Here is a 25087-nt window from a genome sequence, read left to right on the forward strand (position 1 = left end):
ATGGCCATTAGTGGCACACACATGCCAGCTCCTAATGATTTGGTTATTAACCAAAATCTTAAAGAAGTATGCTAGATTGTTTTCCTGAGAAAAACTGTGCCGAAAACAGAGAAAATACTACTTTAAACAGGAAGAAATAACAATAGCACTTAGACTTATATGCCGCTTCACATTGCTTTAAAGTCCTCTCTAAGTGGTTTACAGTGTCAGCATATTGCCCCCAACAATCCAGGTCCTCATTTTACTGACCTCGGAAGGATAGAAGGCTGAGTCAACCTTGAGCCAGTGAGAATTGAACTGCTGAACTGCTGGCAGCCAGCAGTCAGCAGAAATAGCCTGCAGTACTGCATTCTAACCACTGCACCACAATTTCTTAGCTGTGGGAAGATGAGGAAAAATGTAACATGCTGAGGTCATCTAATATACACACAATTACCATAGCATACTCATGCCCCATATAGATGAATATTGGGATGACTCTATGCTGACCCAGAAATTAGTTTTATTCAGTGTGAGATCCCTATTGTTGCTATATTTGCACATCATACAATTGCAAAACATAATGTATTAGTTTGGGGCCAGTATGTTGGATTAACTCCATCATTGTAGCTTATTCTACACATCATAGTTAAAAAAACTAGTTCAGTGTACTATATGAACCCAGTTTTATGTAGTTTGTAGTCCTTCTAAATTTAGTACCTGGAAGTGCCTTAAATGCTGTCTAAGCAATATCGATGTTACACTAGACCTCACAGGATAATGCTGGATTCATTGTATTATTAGGGTCAGGAAACCAAATTTCCAGCTTCTGTGTACCTTTACCTAATTTTATGGAATAAATGATTCTGAAAGGTTTTTAATAGATAATAGGTTATGTCAGTCTTTTACAACTTGATGCTTCTAGAAATGTCACTTCATCTGTCAGAATTCCAATAATGCCACAGTTGGGGAACGCTAGGCTAGATTAACACCCAGCCTTCCCCAATATTAGCAGAAATTTTAGCTGTTGTCCATGCATTTCTACAGCATTTATAAAAATATAAATCACTGCAACGGACAGGAAAGAAGGAAGGACACGTTTTCTACTACAGTTTGTAGGAAGGAAGAAAACATATTAACAAAACCAAATGACACTTTGTTATTAACCCATTTCATTTTTCAACTTCAGTAGCAAAAGTACTGTCGTCTTTCAAGGTCATATTATTTCTAGTACACTTTCAGAATGACTTGCTTTGAGATCCAGACACATTCTGATGGCAGACCGACACCTTTCAAGGTAACAACTGACTTCAGATCATTTGCACACCTCTATTGGTGTGTGTTCAGAATGTTAACTGCTTGTCTGCCTTGGATCAGGAGTAGGCAACCTTGGCTTAGGAATTCTGGGAGTTGAAGTCCACGAGTCATAAGAGCCAAGGTTGCCTACCCTTGGCTTGCTTTATCTGTATAGAAGGTTGCCAAATAATAAAAGTGTCATCCCACTCCAATTTAGAAAAAATTATAAAATCACTTAGATTTTTAATTGGATATGTTAAAAATTGAAGAATGTACAAACTTTGTCTGAAATGGTATAGGGTTTCCTGCCTTAGCAGGGGGTTGGAGTAGATGACCTCCAAGGTCCCTTCCAACTTCTTCTTCTTCCTCTTCTTCTTGCTCCTCCTCCTCTTTATTTTTATTATTATTATTATTATTATTATTATTATTATTATTTATTATTATTATTATTATTATTATTATTAAACTTTTGATAGGAGCAATAAATTAACTCAGAGAATGTCCTAAAAACCATTCTTGTCACGCTGGTGTGTCCAATATCTATAGACATCTTCTTTTCCTCTTATCATTGCCTATTAAAAGCATTTGGTCACCACTTCCGAAATATTAATTGCTCATTAAGAAGCACTGCTGCTCTGTAAGCTGAGCATTGTATTTGTAAGCTTTTCTAATTTATACTGAATATTGTGCTTATTTTCACCTTCCTTTTAAATAGTTGTAAACAACAACGCAACACTAGCGTTAAAAATAAACTATATTAAAACTATCTTAAGAATTAAAAGTTAGATTGATTAAATTAAATTAATAAATTAAAAGTCGACTTTTGAAGCAAATATGACAGTATCTTTAACTGTAACATCAGATTCTTTAGAAGTGACCGAAGTTCAAGAATATGTTCTGGTTATAAGCTGGCCAGCTGCAGCTAAACAATCTTCCAAACTTTTTTTTTTTTAAAAAAAAACGTGAATTCGAATGTGTTGCTGATAAAAAGATCGCCAACGAAAAACCAGGAGAAACGAAAACACGCGACTTCTCCGACGCTCCTCCCCAAGGACGGAACAGAAAGTCTGGGGTACAATTCCCGCCCGGCGGAGGAGGAAGGTTGCGCGCAGAGCGGAATATCACTGCGTTCCCGGGGTTTCCGCTCCCCTGTTTTTTTTCCTCTTCCTTCCTTTCTCCGTTCTTGCCGAGATTCCGGATCCAAGATGGAGTCCCTGAATAAAGCGGGGCAAGAGATGAGCCTGGCGGCCTTAAAGCAGCACGATCCCTACATCACCAGCATCGCCGACGTGACCGGCCAGGTGGCCCTTTATCGCTTCAGTCCAAAGGCCAACGAATGGGTGAGTGGCCTCGAGGCAGAGGAGGGTCTTGATAAATGCGTGGTTTCCAACACCGCTTCCCACGGCGGTGCCTTAGCGCAGCGTTTTCCAACCTTAGGAACTTGAAGATGCGTGGACTTCAACTCCCAGAATTCCCCAGCCAGCATAGCTGGCTGGGGAATTCTGGGAGTTGAAGTCCACGCATCTTCAAGTTCCTAAGGTTGGGAAACGCTGCCTTAGCGGTTCGTGGGGCGCCTCCGGTTTCTTGCCGCCGCCGTCGTCCCTCGACGGGGCGAGCCTCTTGCTGGGTGGCAGAAGGAAAGGAGGACGACTCTTTCTAGCCCCAAGAGCGAGAACCCCAAGGTGCACAGAACCGCGCTTCAAGAGCTCAGAAACACACCCACTTTCTTGGTCTGGAGGGGGGTCGCCGTTTATCGTTCACCTAGTTTTCTCTCTCTAATTGTGTTTTGTGGTGTTCCTACCATTTGTTTTTGTTTTGTGGTAAATTAAATGGGGGTGGGGGGCAGGGAATGAAATAAATTGTATTGAGGCCTTGGTGGAGCAGTGGGCTAACGCCTCCTTAAGTAACACCAGCTGCCTGCAATGAGTGCAGGTTCGCGTCCCACCAGGCTCAAGGTTGACTCAGCCTTCCATCCTTCCGAGGTAGGTAAAATGAGGACCCAGATTGTTGGGGGCAATTAATATGACTTTGTAATAATGCCGCTTGGGGGTGTGTGTGAAAGCCCTAATAAGCAGGCATATACATAGAATGAAGGCTACTGCTAAGCTTGTAAGCCGCCCTGAGTCTTTGGAGAAGGGCGGGATATAAATGGAATTAAAAATAAAAATAAAAAATAAATAAATACGCAGCTGGAGAAATCGCTTCTTTCCCCTATCCCTTTGTAGGAAGATGAACCAATCTCTTTATTTTATTTTATTTGTTTTATGAACTTAAATATAGTACATTGCTGTAAAAGGCATACATTGAATTTAAATAGCACACGCTAAGAAAGAAATTAAATTTAGTGCAATTCTTGGCTAACTTTTTCTTATTCCTCTAGTCTAGAACGTTTCTTAAAGTGTGGTTCCAGGACTCCCAAGTCCTCAAAATCAAAATTATTTGCCAACTTACATTGAAAAATAATATATTAAATCCCATTATTGATAGTGTGGTAAATCAGTTTGGTGTGGCTGGTTTGGCAAACTTAAATGCTGCTGGTTTTAATTGTTTCCTTCTCTGTACTGCTGCTCTGAACAAAGTATATTTACATGAAAATATAAATATATGTTAATTTATTTTAAATGTATTTTAAAAATGAAATATTTGCATTCATTTAGTAGTTTGACTAGAATAATATTATTTATTAAATCTGTATGCAGTCTAGTTCCCAATGATTTTAAGTTATGTTATTAGAATCTCTGTGTTCTGCCTATGAAGACTGCCTTGTTTGAAATAGGAATACCCTCATTAAAACTGATATGGGACTAAAAGTTATTTGAAAGGTTATCATATGAGATGTTTTTGTAACTTTTTGATTTTGGAAATCAAGAACTTTTACTGTAACAGTGGAAAAAATTTTGTTCTGGATGCTTAGAGATTCTTGTTCTTCAGTTTTCCTGCTGGCTAGTTTTAATTTGAATGCTGTCTAGCAAACCTTGGCCAGTTTCAGAAGACCTAAGCAGGATGAGATCTGTTTAGTACTTAGATGGGAGACCACTAAGACGTTTAAGTTAGAATGAGAAATCAATTTTTTAAAAAAAAAAAGAATAGGAGAACACAGTGGTAAATGTGCTCCATAGTGTTGCCAAGAAAATAAACTGTGTTGATGTCAGCACCAGAAGCTGACTCATCACTTGATAGGTTGATTTCTTTCTTTGAAGTTGCCTGTGATAATCATAACAAGCATAAAATCATCTATTGTACAAACTATAAAATATTGTTGATGATCTCTTAGTTGTACATCTACATTTTTCAGACTCTTGACTTCTTAATTTTATATTTTCTCGATTTCTATCTGTACACTTTGTCCCTGCAGTGAATAAAGTGAGCAATATAGTATGGTCACTCACATGAAGTCTTGATGATGAAAGCATATATTCTTTTTCATGTGTCAGATTTGAGTATGACAATTTATTGCTCTGAGATACAACATTGTGTGACAGAAACTTCTTTAAATTTGTAATCCATCAGCATTAGCATTTTATAGTGACTTTACTTGGAAAAAACCAAAAATGTGTTACATGTTTAACTTTGCTACTGATAGTATGATTAATATTAAAAATTACACAACTTTCTTTTACTAATATGCTTGTAGACGTTGCTAGACTAATAAACAATGTAGATTTATTTTTTTATTTTTTTAAAGGCTTACTATTACAAAAACCATGACTTTATATCATTAATTTGAAGACTAATTATAAACTTTTGTAATGGTATATTTTCCAAGTCAACTATTATGCAGTCAGTATTTCTGAAATTATTTTTAGTGTAGGTATTAATGAATTGTTATGAGGGTGAATCTTTGGATTGTTCTATCCTCTACTGTTGAATTTAACCAATCCCATTCATTATGTCATAGTTATAATTTCTTATTTAATGAAACTTAGGAATGTATCAAATGACCTTCTGCTTGAATTAATTTGATATTGTTTTCCTTTGTTATAGGAGAAGACTGACATAGAAGGTACCTTATTTGTTTATAAAAGGTAATGAAATAACTTTCAGGAATAATTGGATTATAGTAGAACGTAGTCTGTGATATTTGTCTCTTGCAGATATAATATTGCATTTACTTAGGGCAATTAAGCAGTATTGCATTATTCGTAATCAGTGCTGTGGTTGTATAATGTGTTGAAATGAATCCAGAGATGCTGTGTCTCTAAATAGTGGTTCTGTTTGGCAATGGGCACTTTTAAAACTTAGTATAAAATCTTTGAAACTATACTTCTGTTTGCACAAAGCTCTACATAGTCTCTTGCAAAAAGTCTCAAGGATTGTTCTTATGCAAACTATTGCTGTTTATCTTGCTCTCTGTCTTTTCTTCATTTTTCAACTTGCTCTTCAATGGCACTTTGAGAACGCTGCGACTGTCAACCTTTCTTCTGTTTTTGCAGATCAGTTTATCCATAATCTGTTTCCCTTGAAATAATAGGTCTGCTTCACCTTACCATGGTTTTACAATTGTAAATCGATTGAATATGCACAACTTGGTTGAGCCCGTAAACAAAGACTTGGAGTTTCAACTTCATGAACCTTTTCTTCTGTATAGAAATGCCAACTGTAAGTATGCATTTGAATATATTATTTAGGAAATACCATTTTTAGAAGTTTAGAAAATTTCTCCTATTTAAGTGCAGTAAAATCTCAGTTTAACACTTCTCATTTAAAGGATTTTTGGATTTAGTGCACAAATTTGACCACAAAAGCCACTAAGTATGAAATCTGTTTTAACAATTGATGTATCTGTGTGATTATGATGATACAAATTTATGCAAATGACATTAATATTCAGTAAACATATTTATGAAACACCTTTCTTTCAAAGGGTATGTTGAGTCAGAATTTTACTGTTTATGTGTGACATGATGTTGGAGAGCAACTGTCAAAGTCAGGAGGAGGACTCAAGTAGGGGAATTACTCTGGACTCAGAGTAAGAAGGCAAGGTCTAACCCCCACCCCCAGTCCCCTTTTGAGCCTTATCTAGTATTTTCCAGGTGAAAACTGCCAGTCTGGGGAGATTCCTGTGAAATAGGCCTCGAACGATAAGTAGCTAATTTGAACATACATGTGTAGGTCTGGTTATTCACGCCTGACACACAACGAGAACAAGTTAACACTCAATTTAGGTTGAATGGATGCAATTAGTTGAGGAAAAAATTAAATCTTTGAAAGTATCACAATGGAAAGCCTTTACTCTGGCTCAACATCATGCCATTCCGTGAGCTATCCTTGCAGACCAACAGGAAAATTCCCTACCTAGAGAGACAATGCCCCTATGACTCTGGATACATAGAAACAACAGAGTATGTACTCCTCTAGTGCCTGTATTACAGAGACATTTGTACTAGTTGTATGCAGTTTTATTAATGCATAAATACCCAAGATGCACAAGACAATTCTATGTCTCCCTGCTGTTTGTAGATACTAAACCTGCTACAGCATATAATATTACCAGGTTCTGAACAGCAATGTTTAAATTCTGTCAGATGATGACCTGTGACATAAATTAAAATTAATGAGCAGTTACTTCATTATTCAAGTGTATTTTTGTATATGACAGATTTAGTTTGCCAAATGCTAACTTTGTGTTCCTTTACATCTGCTTAATGTTTCTATCCCTCATTTTAGATCTTTTTACTCTTGATTTTTACAGTTTTTATATATTTAACTTTTTAAAAATTAGCGCGCGCACACACACACACACACACACACACACACACACACACACACATCTTTATCTTTTAGTATTTTTAAATCACCAATTGTTTGTACCCCACTATCCTGATGCTGGTCTATGACTAATAAAGATTTGATCTGAAAGTATTGTTATGCAGCAGGCAAATAGCATATACCTCATATATGGTAGTACCTCTTTTAGTAACACACTGACAGAGTGTTTTCCAGATTTAACTGGAATTGCTATTTTAGTCAATTCATTAGTAATTATTTGTGTAATATTTTAAGAAGCCTTGATTCTGAGTATATGTCTGAATAATTAATTTGGTACTTGTTTATCTAAAGTGCCTTTAAAATTGACTTATATTTTAAAGCCTTCTTCTACCAACACATTTTCTGTAGAAGATTATTTCTACAGTCCTAGGAAGAGATCATCTAAAGCAGGAATCTTCAAACTTGGCCCTTTTATGACTTGTGGATTTCAGCTCCCAGAATTTCTCAGCCAGCATGCCTGGCTGAAGAATTCTGGGAGTTGAAGTCCACAAGTCATAAAAGGGCCAAGTTTGAAGACCCCTAATCTAAAGTGTTGGTTGTTGCATTTGGATATGTATTGCTTTTTCACATCCATGAGCTAAATGGCCTGCTAATTATGGATAGAATAAATTCTGTTCTTACCCATACCTTATTTCCTTTGAACAAAACAGGCCAGCAAGATTTGCCCCTGCTTTTTAACTTTTTTTCAAATAAACAACCAGTTCAGACTCAGCCTTTGGTTATTCTGGTTTCTGCTACACAGACTTTCACTAAGTATGTAAAACTATACTTTTAGGGTGTTTTGAAAAAATAGAGAGTATGTCTATTTCAGAAAATCCATAGGATCATAGGCATAATAATGTGCTTTGCTGGTCAGAAGATAGGAAAGCCACAATCGGGTACAAAAATATAATGTGAATATTAGCTCCTGCAAACTTGTCCTCCATAAACCTAATTTTTAAAAAAATCTTAGATCATTAATCACATGACCAGCAGAGCAGTAGCTACATGGAGAACTAGCCTGAAAGTGAAATGTATTAGATTTGAAACCTGGGAGAATGACACTACAAAGGGCAAAACTCTAAATCTTTCCAGGAGAAAACCGTGACCAACCTTTACAAAAAAGATTGTTTCAACACTGAAATTGCAGACAACTCTTAATTCTAGCAGAATTAGAAACTGTCCCCCACAGGAAATATAAGACATCGGATTAAGCATCCTTCCCCAAATGATCTGCATTACTTAGCTCTACACTGGCAAACAGGAAATGATAGCCATGGAAATTAAAAGTTCCTAGCATATTACCATGAAGAAACATTTCCTCTCAAGAATCTCAAAGGAGAGTTCCAAAAATCCCAATTTAGCTAAAACCTCCAAATACATAAGAAAGACATCTTTCTGCACCCTAACAGGTTACAGGATTTTCAAAGAACTCACGGGATCTTAAGCAGATCCTATACGGACTTCATATATTGTTTGGCAATCCCCACTTCTGAAACATTGCACTGGGATGCAGGGGGGAAATATCTGCAGGACCCCTGATCAGTACCGTAGTATTGCCGTCCCAAAGCCTGGACAACCAGAGTACTAAATAATATATAGTTTTTGTATGCTTAGTTGGAAGTAAAGCTTATGGTTCAATGGGATAACTTGTCTCTTAAAAAACAGATTGAAACTAGTGTTACGACCCAGAAATTGCTATGTGATAACTATATATTTATATTTAGGGAGGTTTATTTTGTTTATTGGCTATACTTCAGGATTTTTTTAAAAATATATTTGGCTTGGCATATATTTATGCTTTTCTGGTTTAGAACTGAATCACTTGCCCTTCCCAACTGATTTTTTTTTCTTCCTTCCCTTTGTTTCATTCATCCTTTTTCTTCAGTCCTTACATTTTTTTTGTTTTTAACCCATCTTCCTCAAGCAGTTATACTTCATATTTTTCTCTTTTTAGTGTTTCACATAATTCATTTTGCTGATGCTTTACATTTTTATTCATCCTGTAATAGTTTTTTTTTAAAGATAATCATTTCCTTCTTTCAAATATCTTCCAGTGTTAATTTACAGTATCTGGTTTTATGACAAGAATGACTGTCATCGAATAGCAAAACTCATGTCTAAGTAAGTACCTAATTTTTAAATATAATTTAATATAAAAATTGAAAAAAATGAATAAACATGCTGAGGTTATTTTTAGCTTTATAGCATCTCACTGCAAAATTGTTTTTGCATGTTTTTTTTTGTTCTCACCTTCTAAAGGTGCATTATGACTTAATATAATACATTATGACAAAAATACATTGTGACTTAATGTTTGGAAGAAATAGTCAAATTGTAATTCTGTATCCCACATTTGAAACTAAGGTATGATTTTATGTCTGCGGGAGATAATTTAAAATCACAATGAGTGGTAGCACTGAATGGCTGTTTATAATTATATTGATGTTTTTAATCTTAATATAATGCTCTGATAGTCTCTGGAAATGGAGTGGTATATAAATTGTAACTTCAAACAACTTAGTCTTAAAAATGCCAGATACAGACGTTCCTCACTTTCCTGCATTGTCATAATGCTTTGAATTCTCAGGAAACATTCAGATATTTAGCACATAAAGGATATTGTAATTTTTCAAAAAATATGTAACCAACGTTTTTCTAAAGGAATACATGCTTGTTTTTAGTCAAAATCATTTAAAGAACTGTCCATGGAGGTTCTCATTCACCCAGGTCATGGTTGCCCCAAAGGTGCTTTTATTTTAAAGGCAACTGGACTTTCTGGTTTTTCTTTAAGGTGTTTCACTTCTCATCCAAAAAGCTTCTTCAGTTCTAACTAACTGGTGGGGAAAGGAAGGGATTTATACTCTCTGCAGTTGGCCAATCATTAACATTCACTCTTGAGGGTCATTGAAACAACCTAAGATCTAATCTGTGTCCTCAGGGTCACCTGATTCAGAATGCAAACAATGGCAGAAACCTGTTGGGACTGGGCTGCCTTGTAAAGGAGAGGATAGTGTGGTGCTAAGAGGGGCATGAATGGTGTGGGGCCATATCCCTTCCCCTCTGTTGAGAGAGAACTGTTCACTTTTAACATAGATAAATCTGTCAGTTTCTCTTCCATTTTTCCTCCTCCTTACAACTTTTGCAATAAGTGTATAGTAAAATAGCAACTTGATCTGTGTGTACCTGATCAGGTGTTGCTAAATTGTTGTTATTGTTATTAGATTTAATGTAGAAGCCCATTCCAGTTAACCTATTTCTTGCTTGTAATGTAAATAACTTAAGCTTGTAGTTAGATGCCTGTATATTTGGTCACTATTTCTAGCTCACATTATTCTATCTGTTAACTGTATTTTAAATTTATCCGTTACATCCGAGATGAAGTTGGCCTTTTTCAAAATAACCTGAAATATTTTATCGAGCTATCTATCACAATCTTACCCAGCATATTCCATTTATATCCCAGTGCAATCCAAAATGATTCTCATTGGGATATAAGGCCATCTTGTATTCATTACATTAAACAGTTCATCATTTTAATGCCTGTTCAGTTTAATAAGATCATTTAAAAGGTTTTGCTGCCTTTTGTATTTTTATCATCCTAAATAGTTTGGTGTTATGTTCATCCAGATATTTATAAAGAACCTAAAACCCAGTATAAACCCTTATATGCTTTCTTCCATTTTGAGAACTGTCTATTTATTCCTACACTGTTCTTTAACTAGGAAATAATGTGCCTGTAAGTTTTTGGTGAAGGAATTTGCCAAAGCCTTTTGAAAACAAGTCACCTTGTCAAGTCATTACTTTCTTGAGATTTTCAGAGATGTCTAAAGGGTTAGTGAGGTTGAATTTATTACAGAAGCCATATTGATTTTTCTCCAGAAAGGTTTGTCTGTCTATATGTCAATTTAACTGCTTTCTACCAAGGATCCTGAACTGCCCTGCAGTTGATTATGTACCATCAAGTCAAAATCAACTCTTAGGGTCCACATAAAGCAGCACATTAAGGATCTTCATGTGATTTTATCTGTAATTTAAGAAATGTTTCTTTCTGAATGTAACTTTAATTTCTCTTAATAATGTCATTTATTCTTATTACCAGCGTTAGTGACCTTTTGAGTAACATGTTGCCTTTGCACTATATATCGTACCTGAGTTTTTATTTTAGCTTTGGAATGGAGAATGTTAATCCACTTGTTTTTTTTTTTTTATTTTGGGTTGTTTTCTACAAGCCCTTTTATTTTTAGAACTATTTCTTTTTGAAATTGAATATGACAGTATGAAAGTTTCATAACAACCCTACTAGTAATTGATAGATTTGGTGTGAGGAATTGATGAAAATACACATATGATTCCCTTGACTGTACTTCAAACTCTTAATCATACTTTCACTGTTGGGGATACTCTATCAATCTGATGATATATAATACCTGCAGTGATGTAGTATTATACAAATCTAATGATACAGTGTATTTATGTAATGACCTAGTCCAAATTAAAGCTGTTTGAAATTTGTTATAAATTAGAAGTTTTATGCAGCTTAATGTCCATTTGCATTCCTTCATGCAGTTTAGCAACTATATTGCAAAATATGTTAAATAATCCACATTATAGCTAATGTAGGCTTAAGATTCAGAAGATGGATGTATTCAGATTTTGTTTTAGACTACAGATAGCCAGTGTGGATTTTACAAACATAGTGTTCCCACATTTAGTGTCATCTTTGTTTAAATAACTTATCTTAAGTACATAGAAGCTCACAGACAATCCTTAGAAAATGCAGCCTGGTACTTTATTTGTTTTGCCCACTCTAAAAGGCAAAGACATATTGATATAGCAATAGCAGTTAGACTTATGTACCGCTTCATAGTGCTTTATAGTCCTCTCTAAGCAGATTATATATATACATATACATATACATATACATATATACACTGTAATAGAGTTATTAATCTTTGATATTAGAGAAAGTATCCTCATCATAGTAATAGGCTAGCTCTCTCCCATGGCAGCCATTTTGTGAGAATGCAGAATATTTTTAAATTTATTGTTATTCAATATTATTTTAATATTATTACATATTCTCACCATTCCAAATATACCCAGAATGATTGATAGCATCCTTACCTGGCTTTATTTTTAAGACTAAAATCTGCACCATTTTTTTTCTTTGAAAAATAGATAACCTGATCCATTACTTTTAGTATGTCATACTAATTTGATCTATATCCTGCCTTTCCCCCATTACAGTTTACCTGGGGATCTCACTTCATTTTATCCCCATAGCAACATCTCTATCAAATGGGTTGGACTGATAGAGATTGTTTAGCCCAAATTATCAGCCATGATTGAGGGTAGACTTAAGTCTGGGTCTCCTCAGTCCTAGCCTAATATCCTAACTCTTGTCTTCATTTCAAGTTGTTTGAGCGAATTTGTTTTAAGTTAGTAAAAATGTTCTGAATCAATGAGAAAAGTTTAAACATTGCATTTCTTTTTATTTTATTCTAAAGTATTGTTTATATTTCTGGGCAAATGTATTGTCAAAGTGGTTTATACATATTTAAAGCAAAGTTAATAATATATTCAGCTAAGTTGTAATGGAGGTAGTAAACGAATTATTTGGAAGTCTGTAATAAATAAATTGTGAAGAAAACATTCATGAGGTTTCTAATGCAGTGTATAAAACAAGTAGTTATATGTTGTACAGTGGTTTATGGCTCAGTATTATGAATCAAGGCATCCATTACTGGCTTATTCAGCAACCCATAGTCGGAGCAAATGGTTGCTTATTGCAATTTGTAAATCCTTTTATTAAAATGGGCAGATTAAAGATCAGTGTATAATGGAATAAATAATGTATACTTTATAGTGATTAATCTATACTGCCTATTACATTTAATCTTGTTCTTGCATGTTGTGTGTGCTCTTCCTTTCATTAAAATCATGCTTTTCCAAGAAGGGTATATGATATTAAAATATATTCTAAATATAAGTAGTCTTTTTTTCTCTTTTGTGATAGGGTGGTACAGGAAGAAACTCAGAGATCCCAGCAACAATTACAAGATAGAAAAAATGTCAGTCGGGTTAATGGTTGCACAGATATCCTAGAGTTGCTTAGTAAAGCAAAGGTTGAATATGAACGGGTAAGGAAATTGTTCATATTATGATTTTAAGACCAGGTTCTAATTTTAGGATTTTACGTATTTAAAGGCAAAATAATTACCCATAAATATGCTTGAAAAGGTCCTTGAATTATGACCATTCATTCAGTAATTGTTTGAAGCTGCAGTGCTACTGAACTACTTAAAATCAGTATTCAAAGTTCCAGCACTACCCTCACAGCTGAGCAAAATTTAGTTGCATGGCATTCAGCTTGCACTTACAACCAATTGCAGTGTCCTGCAACAACATGGACACCAATGTGTGACCTTCTGTGCCAGCTTCTTCCAAGTAACATCAATGAGAAGTCAGCAAAGAAGATTGCGCAAATCTACAATTTCTCTGTGATTCCCCCACTCACACCTCCTTTCAATAGCCTCCCTGTGCACACACGGGTACAGTGAGGGGAAAAGGTATTGGATTCCCTGCTGATTTTGTACATTTGCCCACTGACAAAGAAATGATCACTCTATAATTTTAATAATAGATTTATTTTAACAATAAGAGACAGAATAAGCACAAAAAATCCATAAAAACGCATTTCAAAAAAGTTACAAAATGGATTTGCATTTTAATGAGTGAAATTTGATCCCCTATCAATCAGCAAGATTTCTTGTCTCCCAGGTGTCTTTTAAATAATAATAATAATAATAATAATAATAATAATAATAATAATAATAATAATAATAATTTAATTTCTATACCGCCCTTCTCCCGAAGGACTCAGGGCGGTGTACAGGGCAAATACAATAAAAACACAATGTACAAAAGTTAAAAAAGAATTAAATAATACACCCCAATTCCAATAAAAATTAATGCAATTAATATTAAAATACTCCAAACCCATCAGACCAGGCCGGCTTGTTCAAATAAGTATGTTTTTAGGTCACGTCGGAAGGAGCAAAGGTCGGGAGCCATCCGGAGCTCAACCGGTAAACGGTTCCAAAGGTCTGGCGCGCCCACAGAGAACGCCGTCCCCCTGGGGGTCGCCAGTCGACACTCTTTGACCGATGGCACCCTAAGGAGGCCCTCTGTGGGAGCGCACTGGACGAAGGGAAGTTGATGCCGGCAGCAGGTGCTCCCGTAAGTCAGGGGTGTCAAACTCAATTTCATTGAGGGCCGCATCAGCATTGTGGTTCCCCTCAGGGAGCCAGGTGGGTATGGCTAGGGTGGGCGTGGCCTACTGGATGGGCGTGGCTAGAGTGCGTATGGCCTACTGGGTGGGCTTGGCCAGCTCTACATTGTTCGCATCAAGGGTGCCTATGGGGGCCTGGGCAGGAGTGGGACAGATTGGAGGGTCTCTGGCAGAAGGAGGGTCTCTGGGTCAGGGCCAAGGCAGTGGGGGCCGTTCCCTCACTGTTTCCAGGATGGCTTTGCGGGCCGCATGAAACCCCTTCGCGGGCCGGATCCGGCCCCCGGGCCTTGTGTTTGACATGTCTGCCGTAAGTAATCCGGACCCATGCCATTTAGGGCTTTATAGGTCATTACCAGCACCTTGAATCTTACCCGGAGGGCAACCGGAAGCCAATGCAGCTTGCGGAGTAGAGGTGTTACATGGGAGTATCGGGAAACCCCCACCACCACTCGCGCGGCTGCATTCTGCACCAGCTGAAGCCTCCGAGTAGTCCTCAAGGGAAGCTCCATGTAGAGAGCGTTGCAGTAGTCCAAACGGGAGGTCACGAGCGCATGAGTGACTGTACGCAAGGCATCTCGGTCCAGATAGGGCCGCAACTGGCGCACCAGGCGAACCTGGGCGAAGGCCCCCCCTAGTCACAGCTCCTATATGATCTTCCAAAGAGAGCTGTGAGTCTAGGAGGACACCCAAGTTGCGAGCCCTATCTACGGGGGGTAATATCTCACCCCCCCATGGCTAGAGATGGAATAATCTGAATTTCCCGAGATGCCGGCACACACAGCCACTCAGTCTTGTCGGGGTTGAGCCGAAGCCTGTTCCTCCCCATCCAGACCCGAACCGCCTCCAGGCAACAGGACATCACATCGAGGGCATCACTGGGGTGGTTTGGGGTAGAGATGAAAAGCTGGGTATCATCAGCATATTGATGATACCCAACCCCAAAACCACGAATGATCTCACCCAGCGGCTTCATATAGATGTTGAACAGGAGAGGCGAGAGGACTGACCCCTGAGGAGCTCCACAAATGGGAGGCCTGGAGGCCGACCTCTGCCCTCCTGCCAACATCAACTGCGAACATCCCAGGAGGTAGGAGGAGAACCACCGTAAAACGGTGCCTCCCACTCCCAACCCCCTGAGACCCCGCAGTAAGATACCATGGTCGATGGTATCAAAAGCCGCTGAGAGGTCTAATAGGACTAGGACAGAGGAACAACCCCTGTCCCAAGCCCGCCAGAGATCATTCACCAGCACGACCAATGCCGTCTCCGTGCTGTACCTGGGCCTGAAGCCCGATTGGTACAGGTCCAGATAATCAGCTTCCTCCAGGAACAAAGGAAGCTTATGCGCCACCACGCGCTCAACAACCTTCGCAAGAAAGCGAAGGTGGGAGACCGGACGATAGTTGTTTAAAACAGCTGGGTCCAGGGCAGGCTTCTTGAGGAGGGGTCTTTGAGTGAGGGAAAACTGCCCTCACTCAAAGAAGCAGTTATCACTGCCTGAAGTCAGCTTCATGTCCCCTCCCGAGCCGAATAAACCAGCCAGGAGGGACACGGGTCCAATAAACACGTGGTGGAGCTCAGCCTCCCCATAATCCTGTCCACCTCTTCCAGAGTCACAGGATCGAACTCCTCCCAGATGACATCACCAAGACTGCCCATGTCCTCACCGTCAGACTCTGCCCAGTCGGAGTCCAAACCGGTCCGGATCCGAGCGATTTTGTCCAACAGATGTTGGCTAAACTCCTCGGCACGACCCTGCAGGGGCTCCTCCCTCACCTGATTAAGGAGGGAGCGAGTCACCCTAAACAGGGCGGCCGGGCGATTATCTGCAGACACGAGGGTAGCAAAGTAATTAGACCTTGCCGTCCTCATCGCTGCGAGATAAGACCTCATAGAGGACCTTAGCCGCAATCAGTCGGATTCAGACCGGCTGGACCTCCAACAGCTCTCTAGGCCCCGTCTCCGACGCTTCATCTCCCTGAGCTCCGCGGAAAACCACGAAGCCCACTGGGATCTGCACCGGGTCATATAGGTAATGAGCTGAGATTAGAAGCACTTTCTTAAAGGGAGTGTCCCTAATCTCAAAAGGAATCAATCAGATTCCAAACTCTGCATCATGTCCAGGATCAAAGAGCTGTCCAAGGATGCCAGGGACAAGGCTGGAATGGGCTACAAGACTGTCGCCAAGCAGCTTCGTAAGAAGGTGACAACAGTTGGTGCAATTATTTACAAATGGAAGAAATACAAAATAACTTACCGTATATACTTGAGTATAAGCCGAATTTTTCAGCCCACTTTTTGGGCTGAAAAATTCCACTTCGGCTTATACTCCAGTCAACAAAAAAAACTTACCGAGGACTTGTGCGCGGCCGAGGCTTTGGTGCTTCCGGGATCGCCCGCACCTCTCCCAAGCCACCGCCGTCCGAGACCTGCCGAAGTTTGGGGAGGTTTGGGGAGGTGCGCGCGCACCTCCCCAAACTCCGCGCCTTGCCTGCCTGCTTCTTTCCGCAGCGGAAAGAAGCAGGCAGGCAGGGCGCGGAGGAACGGAGACTTGCCGACGTTTGGGGAGGTTTGGGCGTCTCCCCAAACCTCGGCAGGTCTCCGTTCCTCCGCGCAGACCTGCCGACGTTTGGGGAGGTTTGGGCGCCTCCCCAAACCTCCCCAAACCTCGGCAGGTCTCCGTTCCTCCTGCCGACGTTTGGGGAGGTTTGGGCGCCTCCCCAAACCTCCCCAAACCTCGGCAGGTCTCCGTTCCTCCTGCCAACCTTTGGGGAGGTTTGGGCGCCTCCCCAAACCTCCCCAAACCTCGGCAGGTCTCCGTTCCTCCTGCCGACCTTTGGGGAGGTTTGGGCGCCTCCCCAAACCTCGGCAGGTCTCCGTTCCTCCGCGCAGACCTGCCGACGTTTGGGAAGGTTTGGGCGCCTCCCCAAACCTCCCCAGGTCTCCGTTCCTGTTTGGGGAGGTTTGGGCGCCTCCCCAAACCTCCCCAAACCTCGGCAGGTCTCCGTTCCTGTTTGGGGAGGTTTGGGCGCCTCCCCAAACCTCCCCAAACCTCGGCAGGTCTCCGTTCCTCCGCGCAGACCTGCCGACGTTTGGGGAGGTTTGGGCGCCTCCCCAAACGTCCCCAAACCTCGGCAGGTCTCCGTTCCTCCGCGCAGACCTGCCGACCTTTGGGGAGGTTTGGGCGCCTCCCCAAACGTCCCCAAACCTCGGCAGGTCTCCGTTCCTGTTTGGGGAGGTTTGGGCGCCTCCCCAAACGTCCCCAAACCTCGGCAGGTCTCCGTTCCTCCGCGCAGACCTGCCGACCTTTGGGGAGGTTTGGGCGCCTCCCCAAACGTCCCCAAACCTCGGCAGGTCTCCGTTCCTGTTTGGGGAGCTTTGGGCGCCTCCCCAAACCTCCCCAAACCTCGGCAGGTCTCCGTTCCTCCGCGCAGACCTGCCGACCTTTGGGGAGGTTTGGGCGCCTCCCCAAACCTCCCCAAACCTCGGCAGGTCTCCGTTCCTGTTTGGGGAGGTTTGGGCGCCTCCCCAAACGTCCCCAAACCTCGGCAGGTCTCCGTTCCTCCGCGCAGACCTGCCGACCTTTGGGGAGGTTTGGGCGCCTCCCCAAACGTCCCCAAACCTCGGCAGGTCTCCGTTCCTGTTTGGGGAGGTTTGGGCACCTCCCCAAACCTCGGCAGGTCTCCGTTCCTGTTTGGGGAGGTTTGGGCGCCTCCCCAAACCTCGGCAGGTCTCCGTTCCTCCGCGCAGACCTGCCGACCTTTGGGGAGGTTTGGGCGCCTCCCCAAACCTCCCCAAACCTCGGCAGGTCTCCGTTCCTGTTTGGGGAGGTTTGGGCGCCTCCCCAAACGTCCCCAAACCTCGGCAGGTCTCCGTTCCTCCGCGCAGACCTGCCGACCTTTGGGGAGGTTTGGGCGCCTCCCCAAACGTCCCCAAACCTCGGCAGGTCTCCGTTCCTGTTTGGGGAGGTTTGGGCACCTCCCCAAACCTCGGCAGGTCTCCGTTCCTGTTTGGGGAGGTTTGGGCGCCTCCCCAAACCTCGGCAGGTCTCCGTTCCTCCGCGCAGACCTGCCGACCTTTGGGGAGGTTTGGGCGCCTCCCCAAACGTCCCCAAACCTCGGCAGGTCTCCGTTCCTGTTTGGGGAGGTTTGGGCGCCTCCCCAAACGTCCCCAAACCTCGGCAGGTCTCCGTTCCTCCGCGCAGACCTGCCGACCTTTGGGGAGGTTTGGGCGCCTCCCCAAACGTCCCCAAACCTCGGCAGGTCTCCGTTCCTGTTTGGGGAGGTTTGGGCGCCTCCCCAAACCTCCCCAAACCTCGGCAGGTCTCCGTTCCTCCGTGCAGACCTGCCGACCTTTGGGGAGGTTTGGGCGCCTCCCCAAACGTCCCCAAACCTCGGCAGGTCTCCGTTCCTGTTTGGGGAGGTTTGGGCGCCTCCCCAAACGTCCCCAAACCTCGGCAGGTCTCCGTTCCTCCGCGCAGACCTGCCGACCTTTGGGGAGGTTTGGGCGCCTCCCCAAACGTCCCCAAACCTCGGCAGGTCTCCGTTCCTGTTTGGGGAGGTTTGGGCGCCTCCCCAAACCTCCCCAAACCTCGGCAGGTCTCCGTTCCTCCGTGCAGACCTGCCGACCTTTGGGGAGGTTTGGGCGCCTCCCCAAACGTCCCCAAACCTCGGCAGGTCTCCGTTCCTGTTTGGGGAGGTTTGGGCGCCTCCCCAAACGTCCCCAAACCTCGGCAGGTCTCCGTTCCTCCGCGCAGACCTGCCGAGGTTTGGGGAGGTTTGGGGACGTTTGGGGAGGCGCCCAAACCTCCCCAAACAGGAACGGAGACCTGCCGAGGTTTGGGGACGTTTGGGGAGGCGCCCAAACCTCCCCAAAGGTCGGCAGGTCTGCGCGGAGGAACGGAGACCTGCCGAGGTTTGGGGACGTTTGGGGAGGCGCCCAAACCTCCCCAAACAGGAACGGAGACCTGCCGAGGTTTGGGGACGTTTGGGGAGGCGCCCAAACCTCCCCAAAGGTCGGCAGGTCTGCACGGAGGAACGGAGACCTGCCGAGGTTTGGGGAGGTTTGGGGAGGCGCCCAAACCTCCCCAAACAGGAACGGAGACCTGCCGAGGTTTGGGGAGGTTTGGGGAGGCGCCCAAACCTCCCCAAACAGGAACGGAGACCTGCCGAGGTTTGGGGACGTTTGGGGAGGCGCCCAAACCTCCCCAAAGGTCGGCAGGTCTGCGCGGAGGAACGGAGACCTGCCGAGGCTTGGGGAGGTTTGGGGAGGCGCCCAAACCTCCCCAAACAGGAACGGAGACCTGCCGAGGTTTGGGGAGGTTTGGGGAGGCGCCCAAACCTCCCCAAACAGGAACGGAGACCTGCCGAGGTTTGGGGACGTTTGGGGAGGCGCCCAAACCTCCCCAAACAGGAACGGAGACCTGCCGAGGTTTGGAGACGTTTGGGGAGGCGCCCAAACCTCCCCAAAGGTCGGCAGGTCTGCGCGGAGGAACGGAGACCTGCCGAGGTTTGGGGACGTTTGGGGAGGCGCCCAAACCTCCCCAAACAGGAACGGAGACCTGCTGAGGTTTGGGGACGTTTGGGGAGGCGCCCAAACCTCCCCAAAGGTCGGCAGGTCTGCGCGGAGGAACGGAGACCTGCCGAGGTTTGGGGACGTTTGGGGAGGCGCCCAAACCTCCCCAAACAGGAACGGAGACCTGCCGAGGTTTGGGGACGTTTGGGGAGGCGCCCAAACCTCCCCAAACAGGAACGGAGACCTGCCGAGGTTTGGGGACGTTTGGGGAGGCGCCCAAACCTACCCAAAGGTCGGCAGGTCTGCGCGGAGGAACGGAGACCTGCCGAGGTTTGGGGACGTTTGGGGAGGCGCCCAAACCTCCCCAAACAGGAACGGAGACCTGCCGAGGTTTGGGGACGTTTGGGGAGGCGCCCAAACCTCCCCAAACAGGAACGGAGACCTGCCGAGGTTTGGGGACGTTTGGGGAGGCGCCCAAACCTCCCCAAAGGTCGGCAGGTCTGCGCGGAGGAACGGACACCTGCCGAGGTTTGGGGAGGTTTGGGGAGGCGCCCAAACCTCCCCAAAGGTCGGCAGGAGGAACGGAGACCTGCCGAGGTTTGGGGAGGTTTGGGGAGGCGCCCAAACCTCCCCAAAGGTCGGCAGGAGGAACGGAGACCTGCCGACGAGCCGCGGCTACACAGGGTATTCCTGTGTATTCAGGCTTGCAAAATGGCGGATCGAGCCTCTGCTGGCGGCAGAGGCTTGCAGAACGGCGGATCGGCTTATACTCGAGTCAATAACTTTTACCAGTTTTTGGGGGTGAAATTGGGGGTCTCGGCTTATACTCGAGTCGGCTTATACTCAAGTATATACGGTAATCTCCCTCCGTCTGGGGCTCCATGTAAGATCTCACCTTGTGGTGTTTCAGTGATCACGAGAATGGTGAAGAATCAGCCCAGAACTACAGCTGGGAAAATAGTCACCAAGAAAACAATTGGTAACACACTACGCTGTGAAGGACTGAAATCCTGCAGTGCCTGCAAGGTCCCCCTGCTCAAGAAAGTCATGTACAGGCCCATCTGAAGTTTGCCAATGAACATCTGCATGCTTCAGAGGAGAACTGGCTAAAAGTGTTGTGGTCAGATGAGACCAAAATTGAGCTCTTTGTGTTCTGAACCAGCCCTCTTCTGGCCTTGTAGTAAGGCAAACCCCTATTCAGAAAGAAGAGACTGGAGAGCGTCCAAGGCTAAAAGGCATCTGCCAAGATTTATTACTCAATTAACAAAAACACTAGAGCTTGACTCCTCAAGCGGAAGAGTTGCTTTCAGCAACCAGCCCCTCCCCAAACACTCCTTTTATTGAGAGCTCAGGGCGTGGTCTCCCTGTGCCTCCTCCCGAGGAGTCCCACAGCCTTTCTTTGTTTGTTCCTGCTCGACTGCCTCCTGCGTCGGGCGTCCTTGAACAGGGCCAGCTGTGGGTCATCATCCTCCGCACTATCGGGCTCACGCAGCTGAGAAGAGGTCCCCGGCTGAGGGCCCTGCAAAGCCTCCAAACCATCATCAGCCGGTTCGTCTCCCTCCTCCCCCTCATCTGAGTCATCCGATACATCGGAGCCGGCTGTCGGACCCACAGGCTGGCCCTGAGTCACAACACTATCCCGCACCGCAGGGCCCTTCCCCCGGGTCTGCCGATCCGGATGCGGTCGGGATGGGAACTGTTCGTGAAAAGCAGTCACCAACGCAGGGGCATGAACGGCGGTCGCGTCTTCCCATGTGAAGTCCTCCGGCCCGTACCCTTTCCACTCGATCAGGTACTGGAAGCGACCTTTCAGCCAGCGGGAATCCCTGATGCTGGCGACCTCGTACTCGGGGGTGCTGTCGCCATCCCGAGGTCCTGATGGGGGAAGTTCCGCTTGGCGAAGTGGACAAGCCGGTTGTTCGGGGACCAACAAGGACCGATGGAAGACGGGGTGCACGCGCAGGGAACGTGGCAGAGTTAAACGATAGGCGACCGGGTTGATGACGGCCTCGACTGGGAACGGTCCAAGGTAACGGTGGTCCAGCTTCCTCGCCGGCCGAGTGGATGGTAGGTTCCTGGTGGACAGCCAGACCCGATCCCCCACCGATAATGGAGGCGTATCCCTTCTCGACCGATCGGCGAACCTCTTGTAGTCGGCCTTGGCCTTCTCCAGCTGCCGTCGCACCAACCGATGGATCGCCTGTAACTCCGCCATGAATTCGTTCGCTGCCGGCTCCGGTGAGTCCACGGGAGAAAGGGGGAAAAACCGGGCGTGATAACCCACGTTGGCCAAGAACGGTGTCATCTGCGTGGAGGTGTGCTGCGAGTTGTTAAAGGCAAACTCGGCTATGGCCAAATAGTCCACCCAATTGTCCTGCTGCAGGTTAACGTAGCAGCGCAGATACTGCTCTAAGATGCCGATGACCTTCTCGGTACCCCCGTCGGTCTGAGGATGATGCGCGGACGAGAGGCAAACCTTAATGTCCAACGCCCGCATCAACTCCTGCCAGAAGCGGGCTGTAAACTGGGCCCCCCTATCGGAGACGACTCTATCGGGAAGGCCGTGCAGCCGGAACACCTGTTGGATGAACATGCGACTAGTGGCGCGAGCTGACGGTAAGCCGCGACAGGGGATGAAGTGCGCCATCTTGGTCAACATGTCCACCACCACAAACACTGTCGTGAAGCCGGAGGATGGGGGTAGATCCGTCAGAAAGTCCATGGACACAGCCCCCCAGGGTCTCTTGGGCATTGGCAAAGGCTGCAGTAAACCAGGCGGGGCCCCTGTCGCTGACTTGGCCTGCCTGCATGGGATGCAGGAGGTGACATAAGACTGGACATCGTGTCGGACTCGGGGCCACCAGAAGGTACGGGAGACCAGGTTCAGAGTCTTGAACAGGCCAAAATGCCCCGCAGCCGGGTTATCATGACACTGGCTGAGGACGAGTCCCCTGAGTGGCCCTCCTGGAACATAGAGCCGGTCACGATAATACAGGAGTCCATCCGTGACCGACCAAGGCGAATCTGGCCCCACCTCTTCCTTCCGCTGAGCCACCCACGCCTCCTGCTGCTGCGCCTCCCGGATCCGAGCCCGTATATCCACCGGCTCCCGCACCGCAGCAAAAGACTCGACGGGGATCACTGTCCTGGGCAGAAGCTTGTCTTCCACTCGGGTGTACTCGGGCTTCCTGGACAGAGCATCCGCTCTCTGGTTGTGCCCGCTTGGTATGTACCGCACCCGGAAGTCAAACCTCGCAAAGAAGAGGGACCACTGGATCTGGCGTTGGTTCAAATTCCGAGCGGTCTGCAGGCTTTCCAGATTCTTGTGGTCCGTCCGGACCTCGATTTGATGCCGCGCCCCCTCCAGATGATGCCTCCAAGCCTCGAACGCCGCCTTGATGGCCAGCAGCTCCTTCTCCCAGATGGTATAGTTGCGCTCCGAGGGGTTCAATTTCCGAGAGTGATACGCGCAAGGGAAAAGGGTACCGTTGGGCGTCGCTGCCTGGAGTAACACGGCCCCAATGGCAATGTCGGAGGCGTCCGCCTCCACGACAAACGGCCGTTGCGGGTCAGGATGCTTCAAGATGGGCTCCTTCATGAAGGCGTCCTTCAAAGCTTGGAACGCCTGTTGTTCGGGGGCGTTCCACTGGAACCGAGTCTTCTTCTGCAGGAGCCGGGTGAGGGGGGCTGTCAAGGCAGCAAAGCCAGGGATGAATGTCCGATAGTAGTTGGCAAATCCAAGAAGTCGCTGAACGTCCTTCATGCGACGCGGGGGTTGCCAACTCTGCAACGACTCAACTTTACTCGGTTCCATGGCGATGCCCTCAGGAGAAATGCGGTGACCCAAGAAATCGATGGTCACCTGGTAGAACTGGCACTTCTCCAACTTGGCAAACAGCCGATGTTTCCGGAGGCGCTGCAGGACCTGACGGAGATGCTGATGATGCGCTTCACGCGACGGGGAGTAAATCAGGATGTCGTCCAGGTAAATCACGACAAACTGGTCCAACAGATCTCGAAAGATGTCGTTCATAAAATGCTGAAACACAGCGGGGGCGTTGGTCAGGCCAAACGGCATCACCGTGTACTCGAAATGTCCATAGCGAGTACCAAACGCCGTCTTCCACTCATCACCCGGCCGAACCCTGACGAGGTTGTAAGCTCCACGCAGGTCCAGTTTCGTGAAGATCTTAGCCTCCCGGAGTCGGTCCAAGAGCTCGGGGATGAGGGGCAACGGGTAGCGGTTACGCACCGTGATGGCGTTGAGTTTCCGGTAGTCACAGCAAAGCCGTAACTCGCCCGACTTCTTTTTGACGAAGAGCACGGGCGCAGACACTGGCGAGGACGAGGGCCGGATGAAACCACGAGCCAAATTCTTTGTCAGGAAGTCCCGCAATGCAGCCAACTCGGGCTCCGACATGGAGTACAAACGCCCCACTGGGAGAGGCGCATCAGGGACTAGATCAATGGAACAGTCATATGGCCTGTGCGGGGGTAATTGGTCCGCCTCTGACTCGCTGAACACATCAGCAAAGTCGGACAGTTCGGGAGGCAAGGAAACCCCTGGGGAACCCTCCACCTGGCCGGCACAGATATGGCGGGTGTGATCCACGCACTGCAAACTTGGGAAGGTGACCAAGTTCTGAGACCAATAGATCTGTGGATCATGCGCCCGGAGCCACGCCAATCCCAAGACCACGGGGAAGTGCAGTTCCGAAGTGATGTAGAACTGGATGGCCTCCACATGAGAACTGATGGCCATACACACGGGTTGCGTGGCGGCCGTAATAGGCCCGGACAGGAGCACTCGACCATCGATGGTCTCCACAAGCATGGGCGGATCCACCGGACACTGGGGAACAGCCCATTTGGCCACGAAGGCCGAGTCCATAAAGTTAGTGGTAGCCCCAGAGTCAATTAAGGCATGGACCGGAATCCCCTCTGGCTTGCCAGGAAGGATCAGACGTGCCTCCAAAATCAAATGCCGTGGAGGTTCACAGGCACCGTCAGGACGGCGTCGCTCGGCGTGGTCGTTGTGGGTCGCCCGATCTATCACACCGTCTAGATCGGGCTCGGGCCATTTCCCGACAGCAAAGTAGAAGACTTTCTCGGGGCAGGCTTGGTCACTGATGCCCGCTGACGCTTCCTCGGGCAAGAAGCAGCCAAATGTCCAGGGTCCCCACAGTAAAAACACAACCCCCCCGATCGTCGTCTGTCCATTTCCGTCACCGAGAGACGGGACCTGGCGGCACCCAG

At 45.8% G+C, this 25087-nt stretch overlaps 1 protein-coding gene across 1 annotated transcript in view; it reads left to right on the forward strand.

Annotated features, from left to right (window-relative positions):
• Window positions 1-2468: 2468 nt before the first annotated feature.
• The window catches only part of DCP1A (decapping mRNA 1A), a 37579-nt gene continuing 14960 nt past the window's right edge, over window positions 2469-25087 (forward strand). Inside the window, exons 1-5 of the mRNA XM_083352934.1 lie at window positions 2469-2615; window positions 5260-5300; window positions 5747-5874; window positions 9081-9147; window positions 13043-13166. Of these exons, the coding sequence (XP_083209060.1) occupies window positions 2481-2615; window positions 5260-5300; window positions 5747-5874; window positions 9081-9147; window positions 13043-13166 (495 nt within the window). The 5' untranslated portion in view covers window positions 2469-2480. The remainder of the gene's footprint in view (window positions 2616-5259; window positions 5301-5746; window positions 5875-9080; window positions 9148-13042; window positions 13167-25087) is intronic.

This window comes from Vipera ursinii (genome assembly GCF_947247035.1).
Source record: "Vipera ursinii genome assembly, chromosome: 2".
NCBI classification, from domain to species: domain Eukaryota; kingdom Metazoa; phylum Chordata; class Lepidosauria; order Squamata; family Viperidae; genus Vipera; species Vipera ursinii.